The sequence below is a fragment of the Notolepis coatsorum genome (genome assembly GCF_963971535.1).
Source record: "Notolepis coatsorum genome assembly, chromosome: 9".
Lineage (NCBI taxonomy): Eukaryota > Metazoa > Chordata > Actinopteri > Aulopiformes > Paralepididae > Notolepis > Notolepis coatsorum.
The window spans coordinates 69105023-69128572 of NC_140173.1; the positions used below are offsets into that span (position 1 = coordinate 69105023).

General features: G+C 44.9%; 1 protein-coding gene across 1 annotated transcript in view; it reads left to right on the forward strand.

Moving 5' to 3' along the window:
• Positions 1–5480: 5480 nt before the first annotated feature.
• LOC311234660 (stromal membrane-associated protein 1-like) overlaps positions 5481–23550 on the forward strand; it is a gene marked incomplete at its 3' end in the record, with an annotated part of 396934 nt that continues 378864 nt past the window's right edge. The window contains exon 1 of the mRNA XM_084321905.1: positions 5481–5745. Coding sequence (XP_084178031.1) covers positions 5628–5745 — 118 coding nt within the window. The 5' untranslated portion in view covers positions 5481–5627. The remainder of the gene's footprint in view (positions 5746–23550) is intronic.

Consider the following 23550-nt stretch of genomic DNA (forward strand, 5'->3'; position numbering starts at 1 on the left):
GCCAATTGTATTAGTGTGAACGGCCAGCCAAGCTGGTGACAACCCTGGAGCTGTGAGCTGGATTCGAACAGGCGAATCTAGCCGCTCCGGGGTTTGGTGACGAACGCAATCTCCGTTACGCCACCTGACCGCCCAGGGTCCCCCATTTTCAATTCATCATAACATGACATACATGACATACAGATAGACAGTAGTGCTACATCTATACATTTATGACATACCAGATTTACAAATACATTACTGTTTGTGATACAAAAAGACTCTAAAAAAGAGAGTATATAGTCAAGTCAAGTCAAGTCAAGAGTCAAGTCAAGAGTTTTATTTGTCACGGCATACGAGTATACAATGAAATGCGGGTGGTCTTGCCCGCAACGATGTGCAATACAGTGGGTACAACATATAATAGAATCCAATACAAAAACATTGTGCAATAACAGGTAACAGGTAACAGGTAACATGGTGTGACATCTCGGTATCTGTACATAGTTATTTACAGAGCATATAGGACATGCTAGGTAGCTTTGGTAGTGCAATACACTGTTACTGTTGCTAATACTAATTTAAAGTGGCCTTTCCTTTTGGCATTAAGTGTGGGTGTGTGCGGCATGAGTGTGTGCCCGCTCATGTTAACGTGTTAAAGTGGCTGCTAGTGTGTGAGCGTGCACAGCGTGCGTGTCGTGTGTGTGCTCATGTGTGCTTATGTGTGGATAGTTCAGTGTTCTGTGGTACTCAATGTTCATTGTTCAGGACTCTGATGGCCTGGGGGAAGAAGCTAAGCCTAAGCCTCTCTGTCCTAGTAGCTGGGGTTCGCAGGCGTCTGCCTGACCTCAGCAGCTGAAACAGGCTGTTATTGGGGTGGTGGGGGTCTTTCATTATTCTGCAGGCTCTGGATTTGCACCTCTTGTTGTATAGAACCTGCAGGGGAGGTAGTGCAATACCCGTGGTACGCTCGGCTGAGCGCACCACTCTCTGTAGAGCCTTCTTGTCCTGTGCCGTGCTGTTTCCATACCAGGCAGTGATGTTTCCGGTCAAGATGCTCTCTACAGCCCCTGAGTAGAAGGACTGGAGTATCTTCCCCGATACTCTGAACTTCCTTAACTGTCTCAGGTGGTAGAGGCGCTGTTTCGCCTTCTTTACTACTGTGTCTATGTGTGTTGACCATGTCAGATCCTCTGAGATGTGGACCCCCAGGTACTTAAAGCTGCTCACCCTGTCCACGGTAGCCCCGTTAATCATCAGTGGTGTGTGCGTCTCCTGCTGTCCTCTCCTATAATCCACGATCAGCTCCTTGGTTTTACCAATGTTCAGGAGCAGGCTGTTGTCCTGGCACCAGCGTTCCAGTACCTCAACCTCCTCCCGGTAGGCCTTCTCGTCGTTGTCCGAGATCAGCCCCACCACCACCGTGTCGTCTGCGAACTTCACTATGGAGTTGGAGCTGAACTTGGCCACACAATCGTGTGTGTAGAGTGAGTACAGCAGGGGGCTCAGAACACAGCCCTGGGGGGACCCGATGCTCAGGGTGATGGTGTTGGAGGTCTGACCTCCCACCCTGACCGCCTGGGGTCTTTCGCTCAGGAAGTCCAGTACCCAGGCGCTCAGGGCGGAGCTCAGACCTAGCTCGATCAGCTTGTCCACCAGTCTGGTGGGGACTATGGTGTTGAACGCTGAGCTGTAGTCAATGAGCAACAGTCTCACATAGCCCCCCTTCTGACGGTCAAGGTGAGAGAGGGTGCTGTGCAGTACCTGGGAGACCGCGTCGTCAGTGGACCTGTTTGTCCTGTATGCAAATTGCATAGGGTCCATATCACTGGGGAAGGAGGCACAAATGTGGTCCTTGACCAGCCTCTCGAAACATTTCATGACCACAGAGGTGAGTGCCACCGGTCTGTAGTCATTTGGACATGTTGGGGAGGGTTTCTTCGGTACAGGGATGATGGTAGACATCTTGAAGCAGGCAGGGACCACTGACTCCGCCAGGGATTGCTTAAATATGGCGGTGAACACCGGGGCCAGCTGGTTGGCACAGGACTTAATAATTAATAATTTAGGACCTGCTCAGAGGTCATCATTCGGCACGCATGCAATGCATGAATGCGATTCGTATCTGCGATTAACCCATCCCGTCATCCTTCCCCCCCAAGGGCAGCCGGGAGCAGACAGGCGTCAACGTGAGCCGCGCCAGGGGACCAATCCAAGTGCTCCTGTCCGTCTTCGTCAAGGACGCCACAGCGTTAGCAATCTATTGTTGTTGTGCATGTTTTTCCATTGGGTTTATCTTATCGGGGGGGGGAACCCTTGCGAGCACGGGGAGAACATGCAAACTCCACACAGAAAGGCCTGGGAGATACCCCACCTGGGTAACTGGCATCATGGAAACCTGGTCCCCAAGCGGGAATCGAACCCTGGACCTTCTTGCTGTGAGGCGACAGTGTTAACCACTACACCACCGTGCCGACTTAAGTATGCGTCCTGTTATACCATCTGGGCCAGCAGCCTTCCTGGTGTTTACCTGCATAAATGCTCTTCTCACACTGTGTTCCGACAACGAGAGAGCGTCCCCGCCCCCCCGCGGTTGCCCCCCCCCCCCCTCCACAACAGCCGGCGCGCCAGTGACGTCACTAGCCGGAGAGCCAGCAGCGCCACTGTCTACACCAAACCGAGCGTAGAAGGTGTTGAGCTTGTCCGCGAGGGAGGCGTCGTCGCTCCCCATTGAGGGGGCGCTGACTTTGTAGTCAGTTATTGTCTTCAGTCCCTGCCATAATCCTCTTGTGTCGTTTTGTGCCATTTGTGTCTCCAGTTTGTCAGCATATGTCCTCTTAGCAAGTTTAACAGCCTTGCGTAGAGTATAGACCAGGGGTCAGCAACCTTTTTGACATGGAGTGCCTGTTTGAAATATAGTTGTAACTAGTGTGCCTCAACAATATTCCATGCATCGTAAATATTTTGTCTCATAATCAGGTATTTTTTATGATAATTTTTACATTATTACATCATTATCGTTATTATTAACAATATTATTATGATGGTTGTATCAACCCTAAATCTGAGTTGGGGGGGGGGGGGGAATGCAATGCAGACAAACAGCTGCATACAGTGCGACCATTTCACTCACATTTGCCCATTCATTTTTGGACACATCACACACCATCGGTGTGTGTACTGTACGTGGGCTGTCATAGCTCCACCTACAGGCCTAATGGAGAACACCAGGAGAACACCAGGATGTGAATGGAGGGTGAATGTGAGGTATATCGTGTAAATAAGTTTTGATTGATCGCAAGACTACACTGTAAAAAATATATAATAATAAGTTACCAGAACTTAAAAATATTGAGTTCAGTTACTGTGCATTAAGGTTTTCAGTTTTCAATCCATAATAATCCAGAAAAATAAGTACACAACCACATTATTTCAACCTAATAAAACTATGTTTATTGTCATTGTTTTAAGAACACAAGTTGACTTGGTGATACTCACATTTTGAGTAAAGAATATGGCTTTTAACATGTGCAATGTTCAATGAAATAGAAAAATAAATAATAAAATTAGTTGATTAATCCCACTGGTCACAATGGTGACCGTAATAATGTTTTTGTTATAAGGCTCTGCAAATGTTACTGAATGATGTAGCAATGTATTTCCAGCTAAATTGAAATAATAAACAAATAAAGGGTCTCAATTAAATATGTGGTAGTAAAAAGAACCTGTGGGAGGATTTCAACAAGATAAATGCGACAACAGTGCAAAATATTTCACTATAATATTTCAAAGCAAATATATAGTATATATATATATATATATTTTTTTTTTATATTACTGCTGCCCCCTGTGCCTATGCAAATGCCCCCGCCTGCCCACGCGTGCCTAAGGTTGCCTACCCCTGGTATAGACTGAAGCCTTATACTCCTCCATGTTTCCTGACTCTCTACCCAGGTTGTAGGCGGTGGTGCGAGAGTTCAGAGCTGCTCTAATAGTACTGTCCACCCACGGTTTCTGGTTTGGGAAAACCTGCACCTTTTTCGTGAGGACGATACTATCAGCTATTGTTGTTATGTAGCTCACCACTGTGTCTGCGAGCTCGCTGACGTCACTGGCGCTGCCTTGGAACATATCCCAATCCGTGTCTGCTAACACGTCCTGGAGCGTGGCCTCTGATTCGTCAGTCCACTTCTTTGTCTCACGTGACACGACTGCGTATCTCTCTCCACAATATACATTTGACGAAGAAACTGTACATTGGAGGAGGTTGGATAGGTGGGGTGGAGGGGGGGGGGGGGGGTAGGCGCCGGGGTGTGGTAACTCAGCTGTACATTGGATGAATGAATGAATGAATGAAAACTTTATTTAACAGATTGCAGAATGGGTACAATACAGTACGGCTCAATACACACAATTGTTAAGGGTATGCAGACCAGAGAAAGACGTTTGTCTTGTTTACATCAGGGTCCCCCATTATCATTTCATATTGACATTTATGACATACCCAACATACATGACATTTATGGCATAGGGACATATAGGTATTTAGTACTGATACATTTGTGACATATACGGTATTCAAATATACAGTACTGTTACTCATAGATCCTGACAGAGTATATACATATGATGGGGAGGGGACTGTACATTAGGAGGGGGTGGGTGGGTGGGAGAGAAATATACATATACGGCGGGAAGAGAATATATACATGCGGTGGGGAGGAGACTGTCTATTAGGAGAGGGTGGGGGTGGGGGGTTTGGACATTTACGGTGGCCAGTTTCGAATTGCAGCCTCCCGTAGGTGCTAGGGATTCACATTCCTTTACAGCTTTGGGTAGGGCGTTCCACATTGATGTGGCATAATTGCGAAACGTGTTTAGTCCCTTGTTTGAGCCGAATCTGGGTTTAACATGATTTGTTGAGCTTCCTCTGGTGTTGTGGTCGTGGTATTCACTGACCTTTGGGAAGTATTTTGACATGTACATGGGTACCTTAGTCGTATAGTGTATCTTGTAGACCAGGCCCATTGCAAGTTTATGTACTCTGTCGTCTACTCTAAGCCATCCTAGGTTGTCAAAGTGTGCAGGGGTGAGGTGGGTTCTAGGGGTAAGGTCGAGTAGTAGTCTGACTAGTTTGTTTTGTGATGTTTGTAATCTTGTTTTTAGTGCCTTTGAGGTGCTTTGGTACCATGAGGTGGATTATCCACGAAACCTTACTTGGACCCAAGAAGAGGGTCTCGTGTATTATTGGGTTAGGACATTTACTGTACATTGGAGGGGGCATTGTGTATTGAGCCGTACTGTGTATTGTACCCATTCTGCAATCTGTTAATAAAATGTTCAATCAATCAATCAATCAATCAATCAATCAATCAATCAATCAATCGTGCCAAGGACTTTTATTTTGAAGACGGAGTAACGTTGAAGTGACGCAGTCGCCGTGGCCCCGCCCCCACATCGCCCTGTGTGAAGCTTAGCAGCCTGTCAGAGCTAAACGGCAAGCGTTGTGTATGTATGAAGCCGGACACACGCGAGATGTCCCACCCTGTTAACAACAACAACACCTTTTAAACACCCATTTTTATTTGAGGCGAAGCTCTGCTGCTTTTACCGGTTATACGCCAGCTAGACTTATCAACTTTGCAGACATGACGACGCGGTCGGAGAGAGAAAAAGCCCAGAAACTGAACGAGCAACATCAGGCCATTCTCTCCCAAATGCTCCGGGAAGATGCCAACAAGTACTGCGCCGACTGCGAGGCGAAAGGTAAGAGGCGTCAAACAGCTGCTAAACAGCTGTCTGTGTGAACGTGTTGTTTATATATCAGGTTAATAATGTAGCATCATGCTAAGCTAACGCCAAGTTTACCGTCATGTTCATCAACACCGTATCTGCTATTGTCAACTGCCATTAGCTGTACAGTATGTGTGTGACGTGTCGTCAGCATTGTGTCACCGATGATTATATGATTATTAACCTCAGTGTCTCTTACGAGTTCAAATAAAGGTTTGAAGAGGGGGAGAGAGAGAGGGAGGGAGACAGGAGAGAGGGAGGATGACAGGAGAGCAAGACAGGATAGGGAGGAAGAGAGAGGATGACAGGAGAGAAGGAGGGGGAGAGAGAGAGGGAGACAGGAGAGAGGGAGACAGGAGAGAAGGAGGGGGAGAGAGAGAGGGAGACAGGAGAGGGAGGGAGAGAGGATGACAGGAGAGAGGGAGGGGGAGAGAGAGGATGACAGGAGAGCAAGACAGGATAGGGAGGAAGAGAGAGAGAGGGAGACAGGAGAGAAGGAGGGGGAGAGAGAGAGGGAGGGGGAGAGAGGATGACAGGAGAGCAAGACAGGATAGGGAGGAAGAGAGAAGGAGACAGGAGAGAAGGAGGGGGAGAGAGAGGGAGGGAGAGAGAGGATGACAGGAGATAGGGAGGGGGAGAGAGAGGATGACAGGAGAGCAAGACAGGATAGGGAGGAAGAGAGAGGGAGACAGGAGAGAGGGAGGGGGAGAGAGAGGATGACAGGAGAGCAAGACAGGATAGGGAGGAAGATAGAAGGAGACAGGAGAGAAGGAGGGGGAGAGAGAGAGAGGGAGGGAGAGAGAGGATGACAGGGGAGAGGGAGGGGAGAGAGAGGATGCCAGGAAAGCAAGACAGGATAGGGAGGAAGAGAGAGAGAGAGAGAGAAAGGGAGACAGGAGAGAGGGAGGGAGAGAGAGAGGATGACAGGAGAGCAAGACAGGATAGGGAGGAAGAGAGGGAGACGGGAGAGAGGGAGGGAGGAAGAGAACGGAAGACAGGAGAGAGAGGGAGGGAGGAAGAGAACGGAAGACATGAGAGAGGGAGGGAGGAAGAGAGCGGAAGACATGAGAGAGGGAGGGAGGAAGAGAGCGGAAGACAGGAGAGAGAGGGAGACAGGAGAGCCAACGTGGAGAGGGGAGATAAGCAGCATCTTTCTTTTCTTTTCAAACCTTTATTTCAACTCGTGAGACACTGAGCTTACCCTTGTTTACAGCGACAACTGCTTACAAAACAAGATACAGTTTATCAGCAATTTCATATATAATGGGCACAACGAATAAGAATAAACAATCTGCTAAGACAGTTCACAAGTCGACACACAGTGGTCGGAGATCATACTTTTTAATGCAGCAAGAGATGGAAGAAGCTTCAGAGTCAGTTGGAGGGCGTTCCATGTGTTGGAAGCATCAAAGCAGTTTTTCCAAGTTCAGAGCAAACTGGAGGAACCCTAAGAACCAACCAGTCATTTGAACATGTAGAATACGTTCCAAGATTCCATTCCAACAGTGTTGTCATGTAAGAGGGATGTTTACCAATAAGGGCTTTAAATATAAACAAATACCAATGATAGTTATGCCTTTCAACCAGAGAAGGCCATCCAACCTTGTCATAAAGGACACCGTGGTGGGTATCATATCTGTCACCAGTGATAAATCTGAGGGCACTTGCTTTGCTAGCTTGCTTTGCTAGCTCACGAAACAGTATCCATGTCATCATGTCCTTGACTTATGGTTTATTCATGAGTGGAAAGCGTGTTGCCTTTAATATGCTGGGGCTGTGTATGTAAACCATGCGGGCTGATCACAAAAGCACCGGGTTTAGCTCTGCTGACTTAAACGTGCCGCAGAAAGATGCCTGGTGTCAGCAGCACTTAGCAGCATCGAGTAGAGAGAGAGGGAGAGAGGGAGAGAGAGAAGCCACCTGGCATGTGCTTTTTGCATAATCGTGACGTCTATCGCTACTATTTCTCGCAGCGTATGGTTCATTCACCGGGAGACCCCCCCCCTTGTGTTTTCTTGCCTGTAATTGTCACCTTGCCACCAGTTCACACACTGCCTGAGGATGCACGATGATTTTTTGTTTGACACCTGATGCTCAATTGCATAGCATGACTCTAGCACCCTGTCGGGATCGCCCACTCTCTTATTGTTGTTAGGTCCCCCCCCCCTCTCTCTCTCTCTCTCTCTCTCTCTCACAATCACACACTGATATTTCTTGCCTATAACCATCACCATGCCACCAGCTCCCACTGCCTGAGGAGGATGTTTCCCCCCCAATTTGCATAGCATGACGTGGCATCAGTTAGACATCTCTCTCTCTCTCTCTTTCTATAATAATCAACTACCTACCTCAAACTATAGTCTACATAACTCTGCATTCTATCGTGGTGGTGTCTCTGTCAGGTGTGTGTGTGTGTCTGTCAGGTGTGTGTGACACACATGAGAGAGAGCAAGAGAGAGATGGTGAGGAGGGTGTGAATTAAAAGGAGATAAAGATGCTGATTATCTCCTCCACGTTGGCTCCCCTTGGTTCCCCTGACCTCTGTCCCCCTCTCTCTTCCTCCCTCTCTCCTGTCCCCCTCTCTCTTCCTCCCTCTCCTGACTCCCTCTCTCTCCTTGTCTTTGTCTCTCTTGGTCCCTCTCTTCTGTCGCTCTCTTCCGCCCTCTCCTTCCGCCCTCTCTTCGGTCACTCTTCCTAAAAGGAGAGAAAGATGCTGCTTATTTCCTCTCCACGTTGGCTCCCCTTGGTTCCCCTGACCTCTCTCTCTCTCTCTCTCTCTCTCTCTCTCTCTCTCTCTCTCTCTCTCTCTCTCTCTCACAATCACACACTGATATTTCTTGCCTATAACCATCACCATGCCGACCAGCTCCCACTGCCTGAGGAGGATGTTTTTCCCCCCAATTTGCATAGCATGACGTGGCATCAGTTAGACATCTCTCTCTCTCTCTTTCTATAATAATCAACTACCTACCTCAAACTATAGTCTACATTAGGGATGCACGATAATTATCGGGCCGATATCAGCAATTATGACGTCATCCCGATAAACCCGATAACGTTATTGATAGCTCCGATAATAATACATTTTTTGGTTAAAAGAAATCCGGTGTGGGTGGATTTGGATGAAGGGCGCTTGTTTTTATTATAGCCTCCTCCCGTTTTGCCAGTACTGTGGTACGACTGACAGCGTGTGGTTTAGGAACAGGGAGTTTTTCACAAATCCAGCGCTCCCTTTCTTGGCTGTGACGTAGTCACGTTACATTCGGAGGCAGACAGTCGATCTGCCAATTACGTCCCACCGCTTGCACCCACCTCTTCTTCTTACCACCAATCAGAAGCTCTCGTTCGTTTATTTACCTCCGGATTGTCGGCCATTATTCTACTCGGAGCTCAGGCTAATAACGTTAGCTCCCCGCCAGCCACATTGACAAGTACCAGCGCTTATACATTACTGGCAAATGTCTTGTTGCACTTGTGGCAACGAGCGTTGTCAGCATCGACTTTAGTAAAATAGACCCAGACTTTTGAACGTTTCGTTCTGTCCGCCATGATGAGAGCAGAGCTGTCTGTACTCGGCAGCACCCGTGTGTGTGTGTGTGAGTGAGTGTGTGTGTGAGCACAGCCCACTCCTCGCACAGGCAGAGACACCGAGGCAGGAGAGATATAGAAAACGGCCAACAAGATTAGTTTGCGACGTTTAAATTCCTCAAAAAAAAACTCCATAATTTCTCGAGTACCGATAGCATTACCGATGACGTCGGAGCTTATAAATACTAAAAAAAAATATATATATTTGATAAAAAAAAAATATATATATACATTTAAAAAAAGATATAATACAATAAATATCGATATCGGTTATCGGCTTGAGGAGCATAAAGTTATCGGTATCGGTGTCAAATCAATATCGTGCATCCCTAGTCTACATCAGGGGTTCCCAAACTTTTCAGGCCGCGACCCAAAAATAACGGGGTCAGAGAGCCGCGACCCCCACTATTATAGGAGGTACAAAAAATGGAAATGTATGGTTGAAACATGCACATGTTCAAACGCACACACACTAATAAGCATTGGAGGCTTTTAACCAGGGCCGGACTGGGGAAATCATTCAGGCCAGGAAATATAGTGCAAAATATAGCCCCAGTCAGGCCACTTTTTAAGCAGGGGGTTTGGGGGTCCCCCACCAGGACATTTCTTGTTACAAAGACTTCATTTCCTGCAGGAATTTTTTTTATTTGTACCCTTTAAATGCCAGTGTTTGTGATGGCATCACACATTATTGTTAAAAAACAGGCTAGCATATGTATGATTAGCAACAACACTGATTTGGATGGATTTTCAGTTTTTTTGTAATGTCAGATTGAAAATAATACAATCTTTTATTCAACTTCAGCCCTGATCATAACAGTTACACCACATATTCATTTTATAATTCTAACCCTTTAAATGCCAGTGTGTGTGATGGCATATATTTGCAATATATCAAATGCAAAGTAGATTTGTCTGGGGGGGATTATTACAGGCTAGCATGTGTCAATGATTAGCAACAACAGTTTTTTGTAAGGGTCCCGCCTCCACCAATCACATGCGGCTCCTTTTGTGTGTGTGTGTGAGAGCAAGAGAGAGAGAGCGAGAGATAGTTCTTGTGTGAGTTGCAGTGATCTCTAGGGCTGACCTTCGAAGCTTTTTTTGGCAATCGAAGCTTCGGGGCCGAGCTTCGATTTTAATTCGAAGCTTCAAAAAAAAATTAAAAAAAAAAAAAAAAAAAAAAAAATTAATATTTTTTTTTTAATATTTTTTTTTTTATTTTTTTTTATCTTATGTTGTGGGACTTGTACAGCACTTTCGTAAACTTTGTTGTTTTTAAATGTGCTCTATAAATAAAGTGGGTTGGATTAATTAATTAAGTAGCCCCTTTCGTGACTGTGACGCATCCAACAAGGTTTCACTCGGCTGTGTGATTTAATTCAAGGTGGATCGCTGTTGTCGTTTGAACAACTTCAGATTTCATGGGAACTACCAATCCCCCAAATCAAGAATGTTTAAGATGAATGAAGTAAGATTTTGATTATTTGAAATATGGCCTGTGTAGACTAAACTATGCACAGAATTATGTCAGTCTACAAGGTCCGGATTCTACATGGTCCGGCAATGTAGACCTTGTAGACTCCACTACAGACCAATTATCAGTGAATGTTCATGCATTTTTAAGAAGGGCAACTTCCACAAAAAAACAAAGAACTCACCAAAACATCTCAGTAGCACCTTATCTAAATGTTATATTTCATATATGGAGATTCATATTTATTTATGTATTGCATGCATTTCTACATTTTATTTCCTATTTTGTTTATTCATCCCAGTATCTTTCTTTCTTATGTGTGGAATTCTACAAGGCGCGCCCACACACACACACACACACACACACACACACACACACACACACACACACACACACACACACACTTACATTTAGTCATTTAGCTGACGCTTTTATCCAAAGCGACTTACAAGTTCTGTACAACAAGACAGCAAGAAGGGTACAACTCTATCAGCTGAGTAACAATGTTCATCAAGTGTTGCGTGTTACAGTGTAGGTTAGTTTATTAGGACAAGTGCATGACAGTAAGGTTAGTCACGGTTAGATTTTTTTTTTTTTTTTTTTTTTATCATTTCAGATAATGGTTGAAGAAGTGAGTCTTTAGTCGACGGCGAAAGATTGGACGGGATTCGGCTGTCCTAACTGGGATGGGTAGTTCACACACACACACACACACACACACACACACACACACACACACACACACACACAAATCGAAGTAAAAAAAAAAAAATTTGAAAAAAAAAATTTGAATTTTTTTTTATTTTTATTTTTTTTAACTTCGATTTTTTTTTAATGTTCGAAGTTTGTGCCATCGAACGAAGCTTCGAAGCTTCGAAGTATTTAAGACAGCCCTAGTGATCTCCTGGTTGTTCCCCACATAGGTTATCGAACTATTGCGCTGCTGCAACTAGAAACACTGTCCTGGCCTGCTTCTAAGTTCAGTGGCCTGACTGGATTTTTTTTATTTATTTTTTATTATTTGAAATTTTTATGGAAATCATCTGGCGGCTCGCGACCCTCCTGTGGGTCGCGACCCCGACTTTGGGAACCCCTGGCCTACATAACTCTGCATTCTACATGTATCGTGGTGGTGTCTCTGTCAGGTGTGTGTGTGTGTCTGTCAGGTGTGTGTGTGTGACACACATGAGAGAGAGCAAGAGAGAGATGGTGAGGAGGGTGTGAATTAAAAGGAGATAAAGATGCTGATTATCTCCTCCACGTTGGCTCCCCTTGGTTCCCCTGACCTCTGTCCCCCTCTCTCTTCCTCCCTCTCTCCTGTCCCCCTCTCTCTTCCTCCCTCTCTCCTGTCCCCCTCTCTCTTCCTCCCTCTCCAGGGCTGTACAGTGCGATGATATGATCGCAAATTGCCCCCTAATTTGGTCCGTGCGAGTTTAAAATAATATCTGGGGGCAAGCTTGCAAGTGGTGATTTCAACCCTTCATTCGCATTTCACTCCTAAATTAATCCATACAAATTGTAGTAAAACATTAGCCTACAACCAGGGCTGTACAGTGCAATATAATGTTGCGGTTGTAATTTCATTAGACAGATCAGTGCGGACCTTTAATAACATGCAATTTAATTGACACGAGCAATGAGCTAATGGTAGCTGCTAACCAAGGTACCATTAGGATTATGCTAAGCTAACTAGCGATCTCTGCTAACCCTGGAAAACGGTCAAAGCGGACTCCACAAGACTCCACAAGACCTCCCTCCGTAATTGTTCAGTCCCCCAATGTCTCAAACAGTCCACCATCATCCCTGTCCCAAAATCCAATAATATCTCCTGCCTTAACGATTACAGACCAATTGCCCTCACATCCGTAGTAATGAAATCATTTGAACGCATCATTCTCACCCACCTCAAAACCAGCACCACCCCCCTCATGGACCCACATCAATTTGCCTACAGAACCAACAGGTCTGTGGATGACACAGTCAACACAGCCACTCACCACCTGCTGCAACACCTGGAAACCCGCAACTCATACGCCCGCATTCTGTTATGGACTTCAGTTCCGCATTCAACACAATTATCCCAGCCAAACTCACCAATAAACTTCCGGACATGAACATCAACCCCTGCATCTGCCACTGGATCCACAGCTTCCTCTCCAACAGACAGCAGAAGGTCAAAATAAATAACATCACATCCCACCCTTTATATCTCAGCACAGGAGCCCCCCAAGGCTGCGTCCTTTCACCCTGGCTTTTCTCCCTATACACCAACCTGCTCATATCCCTCCACAACTCCATAAAAATATATAAATATGCAGACGACACAACCCTTATAGGCCTCATCACAGACAATAACGAAACAGAATACCGTACACAAATCAACCACACACTCACCTGGTGCACAGACAATAACCTCCTTCTCAACTCATCAAAAACCCAAGAACTCATCATAGATTTCAGACGCCAGCCAAACCCCAAAACCCCCATATCCATCTCCGGCAAACCCATAATCACCACAGATTCCTTCAAATTTCTCGGCACTCACATAAGCAATAACCTCAAATGGAAAACCAACACAGACCACATACACAAAAAAGCAAATCAAAGACTCTTCTTCCTCCGCCAGCTTAAGAAATACAGAGTCAATAAACATCTCTTGCTCCGTTTCTACCAGGCCATTATACAAAGCATCCTCACCTTCTCCATAACTGTTTGGTACAGCAATCTGGACACTCACTCAAAAAACAAACTACAAAGAATCATCAATAAATCCTCAAAAATAATCTGCACCCCCCTCCCTTCCCTCGAATCACTCCACCGCCAAATAACAATCAGGAGAGCCAAGAAAATCATCTCCGACCCCACTCACCCAGCACACCACATCTTCCAGCTGCTGCCCTCCGGGAGGCGCTACAGATCCCTGACCACCAAAACAACCCGGTTCAAAAACAGCTTCTTCCCCACTGCCATACGGACACTGAACTCCCTGTAGCACCCCCCCCCCCCCTGTAGTACCCCCCGCAACCCCCCCTTACCTCTGCTGACATGGACATGGACAAACTCACAAACTCTGAACTGTATCTATGTAATTGTGTTTTCTTTTATGTACGCTGTAAGTGATGTTATATGTTCTATGTTTTTATGTTTTTATGTTGGAACTGCTATGAAACCTGCACTGAAACTAAATTCCACCAGCCTGGCTGGGTGGTCATTAAATAAATTGAATTAAATTGAATAGTTCCATTCATGAGGAAAGGGGGTGGGTTATATTGACAACGCTTGACAACAGAAGTTTAAACATAACTTCATATTTATTGGTTATTCATTTCTGTATATCATTCAATTTCGATCTCCGTGTGTCTCCATCTCCATCTCTTCCTGTTTACATTCGAGTGTGACGTCATCACCTACGGCAGCTTAGACGATCAAAACGCGAACCTAGAACAAAACCCGAAGGGGGGGGCTGGCTCTCTTGTTCGTTCTCGCCCCCCCTCTCTCTCTCTCTCTCTCTCTCTCTCTCGCTCTCTCTCTACATTCAATGATTTAAAGTAGCCAAATGTTACACACAGTATAAATACTAACTGGATAGTTGATGATATAAACATTTAATTTCATTATCTGAAATATTCTAAAATCATTAAGTCTGTGATTATTATTTTCTCACAGTAGTGTGTGTGTATATATATATATATATATATGTGTGTGTGTTTGGCTAAAGTGGATAGAAAACACAGTACTGTGTAAAAGGCACCCAAGAGTTTTTATATAAATTGTCTTAGATGTAAATAATTTTTTTTATTAGTGTGTCAGTAGACTACTCTTAGTACATTTTCATTAAATCTTCATGGTTTAATAATGCAAACATATGTTGCAGGGACTTATTATAATCATCATATTGGCGTGACTGTATGCATCAAAGGGTTAAATCAATCATTTTTAAGTGCTTTAGAGGAAATGTCAAAATATCGCGATATCATTTAGAGGCCATATCGCCCAGCCCTACTATAATGGTAAAATAGTTATTTAAAAATGTGCCCCTAAAAAATATTCTTTGCCCCTAAATTTCTCATTTAGGGGCAAGTGTGCCCCTAGTGAAAAAGCTTAGCGTACAGCCCTGCTCTCCTGACTCCTTGTCTTTGTCTCTCTTGGTCCCTCTCTTGTTCTGTCGCTCTCTTCCTCCCTCTCCTTCCGCCCTCTCTTGTTCTGTCGCTCTCTTCCTAAAAGGAGAGAAAGATGACTTCCGGTATGAGAGCAGACGGGTAACACACGGGTGGAGCTCCTGGTCAAAAGAGCGAAAAACGGATAAATAAAGACCCGAAAAGAGTTTAAAAATAAAGATGCAAACGAGAAGTAAGGAAGAAATAACAATTGTGAAAGAAAGAGAAATGGAGGACTCACGAGAAGAGGAGAGTTTGATGGAACAGAATCCCCGAAACGAGGCCGGAGAAAAGCAGGCGGAAGAGGGGGGAAGACCGGCCGAGACAGACACGGAAATGCCAGGATGGGCCGTAGCCATGCAGGCCGGAATATTGGCGACCATACAATCGAACACGGACACGATAAGGAGAGATATTGAGAAACTACGGGAGGAATTGAGGAAGGAACAGGAAGATTTCAGAGGCGAAATAAATAAAGAACTCAAAATGGTGGATGATAAGATGGCGGAACAGGGGAGGGGAGTAGCCGAGCTACAGACAAGAGTGGCGCAAACTGAAGAATGGAACACAGAGATACACGAGGTATTAACAAGAGCGATTCAACAACAAGAAAAGATGGAGACAAAGATGTCGGACATGGAGGGGAGGTCACGGAGAAATAACATCAGACTATGGGGATTGAAAGAAGGGGTCGAAGGGGAATCGATGACCCTATATGTGGAAAAGCTTATCAAAGAAGAATTGAAGGAGACAGGACTGGAAAAAATGGAGATACAGAGGGCCCACAGGGCGCTGGCTCCGAGACCACAACCGGACAGACCCCAGAGGGCGGTGATTATTAACTTTCTGAGATTCGAGGTTAAGGAATTGATACTTAGAACCGCGTGGACCAAGAAGATAGAAATCGAGGGGAAAAGGCTGTCGTTTGACCACGATTACTCGACAGCGATGGCAATAACATGCAGGTCTTATGCGGGACTGAAGAGAATTCTGAAGGAAAACGGAATGAAATTCCAATCACCCATGACCTCGCTACGGATCCACTGGAAGGAAGGGACTGTGACATACGCGACGGCGCGGGAGGCGGCGAAGGAGATGAGGCGACAGGGGATGCAGACGGCAGAGGACGGAGACGGAAGAAGACAGGAGGAACAGACGCTGAGCCTGCAGCAGAGACTGGAGAAAGCACGCGGGTGGACCAGATTAGGAGACCGGAGCCCTGGAGAGGAGAGAGGAGAGAGAATAGGGCCGAGGTAAGACGTGACGGACTGAAGGCGGAGACAGACGAGGAGGCCAGAGACGGAGAGGAGAGGAGGCGAGAGGAGACGAACGGGATGAGTACACGCACAAGGGATGGAATAAATGGCCCAAATAGTGACAAAATATAGGAACTGACGTAACATATACATGAACACACACTCCCAGGTAGAGACAAGGTATAGGAACAGACGTAACATATGCATGAACACACATTACAAACGCTGATGGAGGAAATAAATGGGAATATAATTAGACGAGGACATGTGAAATGAAGGTAATCAGACATTGGCCAGTGGAGGGAGCCGTCGTTCCAGCGAAGGCCTGGGGGGGATACCACAGCAGAATCACACACTCGCAGTGGGAAACAACAGGGTCGAACAGACATGTCCAGAATAATAGACGGAACACAAAGCATATTGAAACAAATACATAGGCACACGCTGCGAGTAACACAGATGGAAGTAATTAAGGGGATAAATAAGCACCACATAGAAAATAGAGGGGGGGGAAGAAAGAAAAAGATAGGCAGAGGGGTACACAGAGGACACCACACGCTTGTTTGGGAGGAAGGAGGGGCAATGGAACATGTGGACCACATTAAGAGAGACCTAGGAAATGGGGATCTTTGGACAGAAAGAAGGACACACAGAGCGCTTTTGAAAAACAGCACTAAAAACAGCAAGAATGCTGGACGATTATGACGAGCGGTTGGGGGTAAAGGTTTCAGACCCCCATGCCGTCAGGAGGAGGCCTCTCACTAGGAGAGCAGTTACTCCTCACCCACCAGCAGGGGACAGGGGGGGACACAGGGACCCCCCGAACGCCTTGGGAGCACTTTATGTAGAGTCAGAATCATTATATGTATTCGGTAAAGAGAGCGGAGGCTACGACCGGAGGTAAAAATATGTGTGACCGGGGGGGGGGGGGGGGGGGATTGGGACTGACAGACGAACAAAGAAGAAAGATGACAAAGGTTAAAGGTATAAAAATGATGTCGTTAAACGTTAATGGAATGAATAATCCGATAAAGAGGGGCAAAGTGATGTTGAAATGTAGAAAAAGTGAGATGCAAGTGATTTCTTTGCAGGAGACACATTTGATAGCACAGGAACATGAGAAACTGAAAAGATTTGGATATGAGAATGCATACTATAGTTCCTTTAAACGGACCCTGAGGAGAGGACTAGCCACGTTAATCAAGAACACAGTAAAATTTGAATTGATCAATTAAGTAAGAGACAAGGAGGGGAGATTTGTTCTGGTGAAGGAGAAAATGGAGGGTCAAATGGTTACATTAGTAAATGTTTATGCACCCCCAGAGAGTGAGAGGTATTTATATGAGACCATTTTTGATATGATAGCGATGGAACTAGAAGGGATATTGATATGCGCAGGAGATTTTAATGTGGTATTGAATCACGACTTGGACACCACGAGTACTAGAAAAGGAAGGACTCAAATCAGCAGGTATATGAATATACAAATAACGGAAATGGGAATTACAGATGTTTGGAGGGGGATGCACACCCTGGACAGGGAATACACACATTACTCACACCCACACGTGACATATGCGAGAATAGACAATTTTTTGATGACGACGGGGGACAGTTACAGGGTGCGGGAGAGCAGAATAGGAGTAGCGGATAGGGATGCCCCGATCGATCGGCCACCGATCGTTATCGGCCGATACTCAGTATAAATATGCAATCTGTGAATTCCGATAATTAGTCATATTCGCCGATAGCGGAAACCGATCAAGCGAAGCTCTCACTCACTGTCTGTCTCAGACACACACGACCTGCAAACTGCCGCTGCTCCTCCTCCATAGCCCCGCCCGCCCCGTGTAGAGTTTGTAAACAAAGAGGTGCGGCTCCTCTGCTCGAGTCTGTAGTGCACTGCATTCGACCTGCGCTAACGTTAGCTACCTAGCTATCGTTACTGTTTAAACAAAATTACCCAGTCAACTATTCACGTTTAGTAGGCATTCTCTAACGGTATTTAGCTGGCTAGCTACCGATAGCTCCTGATATCAACAAATGATCCAGAAAGTCTAGTAGTTCATGTTCATACCTCAGTTAGCTTGCGTTAGCTGACGTTCGTTTACTGTTCAAAACGAAATGTCCCATTGAACTAAAGTTCTGTCTTAACGTCATCTAGCTGGCTAGCAGTAGCTACAGATAGCTCTTGATATCAATGTCTTATAACATTGATTTAATGCGTATTCGAGCTGAGGGCTTGCTGAATGTGAAATGACCAAAGCACTTAACGTTACCAATGGGGTCCCGCTGCAGCGCCGGAGAATCCTTTTTGGAGCTGGGCTACTAGAGTACACACAGACAGTGGAGCTGTTTGCAGATAGTGAGCATTTTGACTTGTTGCGTGGTGGCGATGTCTCGCAGATAATACAAGTACAAGTCTAAATTATATAATATATATATTTTATAAAAAAAAAAAAAAAAAAAATTATATAAAATAATTTTTAATTTATTTTTAATCAAAAACAATCGGTATCGGCCGATATGGCTCACGACGATCGGTGATCGGTATCGGTGGCAAAAAACGTGATCGGGGCATCCCTAGTAGCGGACATATCGGATCACAGTGCCATATATCTGACAGTAGATCTGGAGGGGAGACGGAGGAACACGATCTGGAGACTGAATGTGGGAATATTAAATAACAAGGGGGTGGTGAGTCAGATTAAGGAAGAGATAGCCAGGTATAAGGAGGAAAATGACAACGGGGAGGTCGACCCAAACATTCTATGGGACACACTGAAGGTGGTGATAAGGGGGAAATTGATGGAGAAAACAGCACTGCTGAAGAAGGCCAGAACGGAGACATATCACAATCTGATAGGGAAGCTGAAGGATCTAGAGGGGAGACACCAGATATCGAAAGAACAGGAAACGCTCAGAGAAATCAAAGAAGTAAGGGCCAGGATAAATAGGGAATTATTGACGGAAATAGAAAAGAAAGCGAGGTTTATGAAACAGACGTACTATGAAGGGGGACCAAAGGCGACCAGACTGTTGGCTAGGAGAATCAGGACGCAACAGAAGTTAAACACGATACACACAATAAGGGATACAAAGACTAATGAAATATTGAGGGACCCACCTGAAATAGAGGGGACATTTAGAGAATACTATGAGACACTATACACACAACCAAAGGCAGCGGGAGAAGAGGAAATAGAAACTTTTCTGGAGAAGCTGGAGTTACCATCGATAGGGAAAGAACAGAATGAAGAATTAAATAAAATAATTACGGAACGGGAACTGGAAGAGGCAATTAGTAGAGCTAAAAACAACAAATCTCCGGGGAGCAACGGATTCCCATCGGAATTCTACAAGACATTTAGAACAGAATTAGCGCCCATGTTAGGGGCGGCATTCAGGCACACGATGGAAGAGGGCAAAATGCCTCCCTCGTGGAAGGAAGCCGTAATCACCACGATACCGAAGGAAGGGAAGGATAGAGAATTATGTAGTAGTTTCAGACCTGTGTCCATACTCAACGTGGATTATAAGATGTATACATCAATAATATCAAAGAGATTCGAGACGTTTATGCCAGACATTATAGATGAAGATCAAACTGGATTCATTAAAGGGAGACAGACACAGGACAACGTGAGAAAGACATTACACATAGTGGAGGAGATACAAAAACAAGGTGGTAGTGCGGTACTGATTAGCCTAGATGCAGAAAAGGCATTCGACAGTCTGAGTTGGACATTTTTATATAAGGCATTTGTGAAATTCGGGCTAAACGGGAGGGCAATGAAGATGATCAAGGCACTATATCAGGAACCGACAGCGAGAATTAAGGTGAATGGCAGCCTGACGGATAGAATCAGATTAGAGAGGGCTACCAGACAGGGATGTTGTCTCTCACCAACGCTCTTCGCCGTTTTCATAGAACCACTGGCACAACTGATCAGACAGACCGAGGACATCAAGGGAGTAAGGATAAAGGGAACGGAATATAAACTAGGCCTATTTGCGGACGACGTGATAGTATACATGAGGCAACCAGACGAGCTTCCCGGCACTGATGGATCTACTGAAGGAATACGGCCACTACTCAGGATACAAACTAAACGTGACAAAGACACAGACATTAGCATGGAACTTTACCCCAACGACGGAAATTAGGGAGGAGTACGGGATAAGGTGGGACATGGACAAGATTAAATACCTAGTGGTGAACATCACGAGAGGGGTGGGGAAACTGTTTGAGGCGAACTATACACAGATAAATCAGAACATCAAGAGAGACTTAGAGAGATGGACAGTAATGCCCTTGGACTTCAATTCAAGAATAGAGGTCATTAAGATGAACATACTATCAAGGTTACTATACCTGTTTCAGTCACTACCGATACAAATACCACAGAATCAATTCAGGGAGTGGGACAGACTGATATCGAGGTTCATATGGGCGGGGAGAAGACCACGGGTCAGATATAAAACACTACAACTACCAAAGGAAAAGGGAGGGATGGCAGTACCCAGCCTACAAGACTATTATTATGCAGCACAACTGAGAGCAGTGACATGCTGGTGTAACGACAGATATGAGGCAAGATGGAAAGACATTGAAAAAGAAGGGGAGGGATACAAAGTACAGGCTCTGGTGGGGGATAGGGAACTATTCAAAGAAAAAGAGGGACTGTTAGATCCAATCACCAAGTGCACCTTGACCATATGGAACAGAGTAGTAAAAACACACAAATTGGAGAAGCAGTCAGGGGTTCTGAGATGGGTAGCACATGATAAGAGATTCAAGCCAGGGAGGTTGGACCATGGATTCAGAAGGTGGGAGAGGGGGGGGGGGGGGGGGGGGGGGGCAACAGCGATATGCAAAATGATAGAGAAGGGGGAAATGCAAACCCTACAAAAATTAAAGGAGAAATTTGGACTAGAAAACGGGGACCACTTCAGATATCTACAGGTTAGAGATTACTACAATAAAGAAATAAGAGGAGACAAGGACGAAGAACAGAATGGAATAATCGAGATGATAGTGTGGGCATACGAAGGGGGGAAAGGAAGGGTAATTTCAGCACTGTACCAGGCTATAATGAACAGCAAGGGACACACGACCGATTATATAAGGGAGAAATGGGAGAGAGAATTAGAGATAGAAATAACAGAGAAGGAATGGGGTAGCATATGCGAGGTACAGCACTCAACAACAGGATCGAGGGTATGGAAAGAATTTGGATGGAAAAACATAATCAGATTCTTTATAACCCCAGAGTTGAAGGGAAAGTATGCACCAACACAAAGGACATGCTGGAGGATGTGTGGGAAGGAGGGGGCAAATCACACACACATATTCTGGGGATGTCAGAAGCTGAAGGGGTATTGGGAGGAGATAGGGGAGGCAATGACCAGAATATTAGGATACAGGTTACCACAAATGGGACTGGTGCTTTACTTAGGGGACCTGACGCACGAGGGAATACAAGGGGGGGACAAGTATTTAATAAAGATAATGCTGATATCGGCCAGAAAAGCAATAACGAGACTGTGGTGCAAAGAAGATCCACCGACAATAGCACAATGGGTAGGAATAGTAGAGGAGATACAGGATTTGGAGAGGATAACACACATGCTGAGGCTACAGGAAGAGACATTTGGGGAAAGATGTGGAAAGTGGGAGGATTATAAGGGGAACGAAAACGACATCACAGAGGAGGAACCAAATGCAACACAAGAGGGCGAAGGGTAAAGGAGGAAAGAGGTTCAAGGAGGGTCTCTGAACCCGTGTCACACACCTTTGCTTTAGTTAGTTTTTTCTATTTTTATTTCTGTTGGGTATGACAATTGTTTTATGTTTTTTTGTACTTTATTATTTAGGTCTTTTGAACAGTGTTCTTTTATTGTATGTTTATATTTAATTTCATGAATCTACCCGTATATGTATGTCGATATGCTATGGATGTCAATATAAATGTTATATTGTATGTAAATGTTGAATAAAAATGTAAGTTTAAAAAAAAATAAAAAGGAGAGAAAGATGCTGCTTATTTCCTCTCCACGTTGGCTCCCCTTGGTTTCTCTCTCTCTCTCTCTCTCTCTCTCTCTCTCTCTCTCTCTCTCTCTCTCTCTCTCTCTCTCAATAAGAGCTTGTTCTCTTATTGTATGACAACCATCTACATATTTTGCAGCTAATGCTGTACACTGACTTTTCTCCCCACACAGCTTTTGATGATCAGGGAGATGGATAAACTGTGGATCAATTAAATTTATTTTATCAAAGAAAACTTCTCTTAGATCCTTATATTTTTCACAGTGTAGTAGGAAGTGAGATTCTGTCTCAATATCCCCCTGATGACAAAGTGAACACAGCCTGGCCTCTCTGGGCAGCCAGTTCTGCCTGTGACGGCCTGTTTCTATGGCTAGGCTATGTCCACTCAGTCTGTACCGTGTCAATGTCTTTCTTAATTTTATATCATTCACAGTGGTCAGGTATTCTGCCACCGTGTACTCTCTGTTTAGGGTCAAATAGAATTCTAATTTACTTTGTGATTTGGTAGATTTGTTCCAATATTCGATATAATTTTCTTTTAGTTTTGAGATTATTTGGTTGGGCCAGATTGCTTGGTGTCTGTCCTGAAGCCCTGGGCCCTCATTCATCAACGTGTGCGTAGAACATGTTCTATTTCCACACGTAAGCACAGAATTTAGAATGAGTGTACGCACAGGAATATTGGGATTCATCAACCGTGCGTACACAGGTCCTATGCTCCTCCGTGTTGATGAATACCACTTTGTTCTACCGTCAATGCTCGTGCATGATTATCCATATATGGTCATGAAAGTGAGGAAACACCCCCCATGGGATGTGAAATAATGGACTGACCCGAGCGGAACTCTGAGAAGCTTCACGGAGATTTTTCACTGCTGTCGAACCAAGAAGACACAACGCGCGTGTTTATGGGATAAATAAAAGGCGGACTTGTAAACGGTGATGTCGGATATCAACGGCTCCCTAAGACCATTGCTGCAATTCTGCCTGGACAGCTCAAAATACTAATAAAGACCGTTTGTTGACCACTGTTTGGCGTTGGTTGTGTGTCATTATAACCGTGCTGTAATATGAATGCCTTTATTAGTTGTGTTCGATTGGCTATATGATTTTTAGAGGCATCTATTTTGTTGTCGGTATTACCGACAACAAAATAGATGCCTCTAAAAATCATATACTATTAGGTAGCCTATATGAATTACATATAATAGCAGCCATAGCCTACATTATGCAACAGTAACTTGCGCATACCAG